The sequence below is a fragment of the Lottia gigantea genome (assembly GCF_000327385.1).
Source record: "Lottia gigantea unplaced genomic scaffold LOTGIsca_1109, whole genome shotgun sequence".
Lineage (NCBI taxonomy): Eukaryota > Metazoa > Mollusca > Gastropoda > Lottiidae > Lottia > Lottia gigantea.
In genome coordinates this window covers 6,016-10,926 of record NW_008707024.1, presented here as the reverse complement: position 1 = coordinate 10,926, position 4,911 = coordinate 6,016, and the positions used below count along the sequence as shown (strand labels likewise).

The 4,911-nt window shown below is 39.5% G+C and overlaps 3 protein-coding genes across 3 annotated transcripts; 1 reads left to right on the top strand and 2 right to left on the bottom strand.

Moving 5' to 3' along the window:
• Window positions 1–13: 13 nt before the first annotated feature.
• On the top strand, window positions 14–583 carry LOTGIDRAFT_176374 (hypothetical protein; the record flags this gene model as incomplete). Its single annotated transcript, XM_009047373.1, has 1 exon — window positions 14–583. One exon carries the CDS (start codon window positions 14–16, stop codon window positions 581–583), a length of 570 nt encoding a protein of 189 aa, XP_009045621.1.
• A 183-nt stretch (window positions 584–766) lies between these two features.
• Window positions 767–1,577, bottom strand: LOTGIDRAFT_176373 (hypothetical protein; the record flags this gene model as incomplete). Its single annotated transcript, XM_009047372.1, has 2 exons — window positions 767–921; window positions 1,016–1,577. 2 exons carry the CDS (start codon window positions 1,575–1,577, stop codon window positions 767–769), a joined length of 717 nt encoding a protein of 238 aa, XP_009045620.1.
• A 1,380-nt stretch (window positions 1,578–2,957) lies between these two features.
• Window positions 2,958–4,095, bottom strand: LOTGIDRAFT_176372 (hypothetical protein; the record flags this gene model as incomplete). Its single annotated transcript, XM_009047371.1, has 2 exons — window positions 2,958–3,675; window positions 3,953–4,095. The coding sequence occupies 2 exons, from the start codon at window positions 4,093–4,095 to the stop codon at window positions 2,958–2,960; spliced, it is 861 nt and encodes a 286-aa protein (XP_009045619.1).
• Window positions 4,096–4,911: the final 816 nt, after the last annotated feature.

The following is a 4,911-nucleotide window of genomic DNA, read 5'->3' as shown; positions in this document are numbered from 1 at the left end:
AAGATATTATAAGATGAAGAATCTACCAGCTAACAGTGACCCTTACTGCAATCTACCCCCACACCAGAAGAAATCATTCATGGAGATATATGAAGAATATGCGAAGCAGAATGTAGAAGATGACGTGAAGGAAATGTATAAAGAAGAGAAATTAAGAAGATGGCAGAGGGCTTGTATAAGGATACTAAAGGAGACAGAAGATAGAGAAATTGTATGGATATTCGACAAGGATGGAGGAGCAGGAAAGACATACCTATGCAAACATTTAAATGCAGTAGAGGGAGCAGCAATATTTCAGAATGGAAATTCAAAAGACATCAGCTATGCATATAATGGCGAAAGTATTGTATGTTTCAACTATACCAAAGAAGATGAGAAGTTTGTGAATTATGCTATCCTAGAAAACCTGAAAGATGGATATCTATTCTCCGCCAAGTATGACAGCAAGACAAAACATTTCAAAAGTCCAAAGGTGGTATGTATGGCTAACTTTATGCCCGATGAAACTAAAATGTCAGCAGACCGCTATTGGAATTTCCAGTTAATGAAAAAAGAAGACGAATACAAAATGATCATATGTTAAATAAATTTATTGTTAATAATAAAATGAATGTTCAAGCCTCTCATTTTTTATAAATCAATAATGGCAGCTGGACCCTTGATCTTCAGGAAAAAACCGTTAAATACTCCATGGCAGCTGGACCCTAACACAGATCGCCTCCGCCCTCTGGTACTCCGGCTCGTGGTGTGGCCCCTCGTCTGGCAGCTAATTCACTGTATCGTACCCCTCTAAAACTTCAAAACCTTCAGGAGTAGCAGCAGAATACAGATCATCCTTGACAGTATAGATCTGACCATCTCTACGTCCTTTCCATGAGAGTCCAACACTGTAGTACCCTTCAACAAAGGTATTAGGAGAACCTTTCAAAGTATATATAATCCCATTCATTGATGAAGCTGGAGAAGCACCATACGTAAAATAGGCAGCATCAATCCAAGGAGAAAGAGATTTTACCACCAATAGCTACAGATTTAGCAGCAGAAAGCCTAGGCTGGAACTTGGGGTACATCCTGAGCTTGTACTTCTTTCCATAACGAATTAAACGTTCACGTGTATTCGGGCAACAATTGTGATTGTCTATAGACGTAGTACGACCTTGAGCATCTGGATCGTAAGTTGTTGTCATCGTAGGTTGTTCATAAGTTAAAGAATTAGAACCATTATTTCTCAACCAATAAACCAGAGTAACGTGACGAATCTTAACTTCGTCAAAAAGATTCAGGTAAGAAGAAGTCTGACTCTTAATGGATCCAGTCAGGAAAGTGTGCCAATTCCAACAGAGATTAGATGTATAAACTCCTTTGGCTCCCAAATTAAACTCATGCGAAGCCTTGTGTTCAGAATGAACAATTCCTTTGTATATTCTCTTCATGATGTTACCTCTTCGCCTGTAAGTCCTTCTTCGAACTGGAGCACGTCTCCTTCTATAAAAATTCCTACGACGTCTATTAAAGAACCTCTTCTTAGCATAAAAACGCCTTCGGTTAAAAACACGTCTTCTACCGTAGAATGCCATCTTTAATGTCACTTTAAATTGCAACTGACGTTACTAAGGAACATGACGTCAAAACGTCAATGACGTCATAAGGGACCCAAAATGACGTCAAAAATATCGACGTTTGCTAGCGCCGCGTGTTAAAGCAATACTAGAACACGCGGCGCTGAAAAAAGGTCGACATGGCAAAAATGACTAAAACACGATGCGAAAAGTGTGAATGCGACGTTTCAGCCAACCAATGGGCAAGACATTGTAAGACTAAAAAGCATTTGGGCAGTGGAAAGAAAGAAAAAGTAGAAAAAGCAGGTCAGAACTTCTTTGTGACGATTTGAAGAGCTGCAAAGTATGGAATACAGAAGAAATGGTTAAATTGGAAGTTTGCAGGAAAACTGGTGGCTGGCAATGAATGGGGGCTCAGTGGAAGGACAGGACATTGCCATGCCTACATACAAACTACAGAGAAGATGAGATTCAAGCAATTATGGACTTCACAGGGATTCCCGAAGTACAACGACATACAGAGTGTAAAAAGTATACACAACACTGTTAGATACATCACGTAAGAGGACCATAAGGCGATATTAGACCACATTGACATGGATTTGGTAAGCCTTCCATGTAAGGCTTGGGTAACTGCTCAAAGATATTATAAGAAGAATCTACCAGCTAACAGTTACCCTTACTGCAATCTACCCCCACACCAGAAGAAATCATTCATGGAGATATATGAAGAATATGCGAAGCAGAATGTAGAAGATGACGTGAAGGAAATGTATAAAGAAGAGAAATTAAGAAGATGGCAGAGGGCTTGTATAAGGATACTAAAGGAGACAGAAGATAGAGAAATTGTATGGATATTCGACAAGGATGGAGGAGCAGGAAAGACATACCTATGCAAACATTTAAATGCAGGGAGCAGCAATATTTCAGAATGGAAATTCAAAAGACATCAGCTATGCATATAATGGCGAAAGTATTGTATGTTTCAACTATACCAGAGAAGATGAGAAGTTTGTGAATTATGCTATCCTAGAAAACCTGAAAGATGGATATCTATTCTCCGCCAAGTATGACAGCAAGACAAAACATTTCAAAAGTCCAAAGGTGGTATGTATGGCTAACTTTATGCCCGATGAAACTAAAATGTCAGCAGATCGCTATTGGAATTTCCAGTTAATGAAAAAAGAAGACGAATACAAAATGATCATATGTTAAATAAATTTATTGTTAATAATAAAATGAATGTTCAAGCCTTTCATTTTTTATAAATCAATAATGGCAGCTGGACCCTAGATCTTCAGGAAAAAACCGTTAAATACTCCATGGCAGCTGGACCCTAACACAGATCGCCTCCGCCCTCCGGGACTCCGGCTCGTGGTGTGGCCCCTCGTCTGGCAGCTAATTCACAGTATCGTACCCCTCTAAAACTTCAAATCCTTCAGGAGTAGCAGCAGAATAAACATCATCTTTCACAGTATAGATCTGACCATCTCTACGTCCTTTCCATGAAAGTCCTACACTGTAGAAACCCTCAACAAAGGTATTAGGACTACCTATAAGAGTATAAATAATTCCATTCATTGACGAAGCTGGAGAAGCACCATACGTAAAATAGGCAGCATCAATCCAAGGAGAAACAGATTTACCACCAATAGCTACAGATTTAGCAGCAGAAAGCTTAGGCTGGAACTTGGGGTACATCCTGAGCTTATACTTCTTTCCGTACCGAATTAAACGTTCACGAGTATTCGGGCAACAATTCTGGTTGTCGATAGACATAGTCCGACCTTGCGCATCTGGATCGTAAGTGGTAGTCATCGTAGGTTGTTCATAAGTTAAAGAGTTAGAACCATTATTTCTCAACCAATAAGTAAGAGTAACGTGACGAATCTTAACTTCATCAAAAAGATTCAGGTACGAAGATGTCTGGCTCTTGATTGTCCCAGTCAGGAAAGTGTGCCAATTCAAACAGAGGTTCGATGTATAAACTCCCTTAGCTCCCAAATTAAACTCATGGGAAGCCTTATGTTCACTATGAACAATTCCTTTATAAATGTTCTTCATAAAGTTACCTCTTCGTCTGTAAGTCCTCCTGCGAACTGGAGCACGTCTCCTTCTAAAAAAAAGTCCTGTTAAAGAACCTCTTCTTTGCATAAAAACGCCTTCGGTTAAAAACACGTCTTTTACCGTAGAATGCCATCTTTAAAGTCACTTTAAATTGCAACGAAAGTAACTAAGGAAACATGACGTCAAAAATCCAGTAACGTCATGTAGCATAGCAATAAACGTCATAAAATAGTACCTCCTGGCCGTCATCCAGGCTTTACAGGGTAGACTGACCATGTCCTGGTCTGTCGTCTAGAATGGCACGATGGTCATCCTTTGTTATATACCTTATGGAGTGTGGAACACTTTTACAGCTGCTAACATCGTCAATCTTCGGAAATCCTTGGCCTAACCATACCTGTTTCAATCTTGTGAAATTCATTTTCTCCGTAATGCATGGCAGTGTCCATTCGTCCCTGACATCCCCCATTCGTTCCCTGCTACTAATTTACTTCCAAACTTCCATGTCTTCCATCTCTTTTGTATCTCGTACTTAACTGGTCTTTGTAGAGTTATAAAGAAGTTTACACCTCCTTTTTCCACTTTTTCCTTCGTTCCTCCATTCTTATGCTTCTTAGTCTAGATATGTCTGCTCCATTGACTCTTATCCACATCGCAATTACATTTATCACAGTGTTTTTTTTAGCTGTTTTCGCTATTTCGACCTTTTTTCTAGTATTACTATAATACGCGTCGCTATCGAACGTCGAGTTTTTGACGTCATTTTGGTCCCCTTATGACGTTTTTGACGTTTTGACGTCATGTTCCTTAGTTACGTAACTTACAAATTTTAGAGTGACATTAAAGATGGCATTTTACCAGAAAAGACGTAACTTTAATCGCTCTAGATTCTATGCCAAGAAAAGGTCTTTTTATCGCCGTAGGAGGTTGTTTTATCGTAGGAAACGTGCTCCAGTGAGGAGACGAAGGTTCCGGAGAAGGAATACATTAATGAAGAGGATTTATAAAGGTGTTGTGCATTCAGAGCACAAAGCTAATCATGAGTTCAACTTGAGAGCTACTGGAATTTATACCTCTAACCTGTGCTGGAACTGGCATACTTTTGTAACCGGTAGTATCAAGACCCAGATTTCGCCTTATTTGTCTTTGATGAAGTCAAAATTAGGCATGTCACCCTAGTTTACTGGTTGACGTATCAACAGCCTACGATTACATCTACTTATGATCCTGATGCTCAAGGCCGTACTATGACTGTGGACAATCAAAATGCCCGTCCTAATACCAG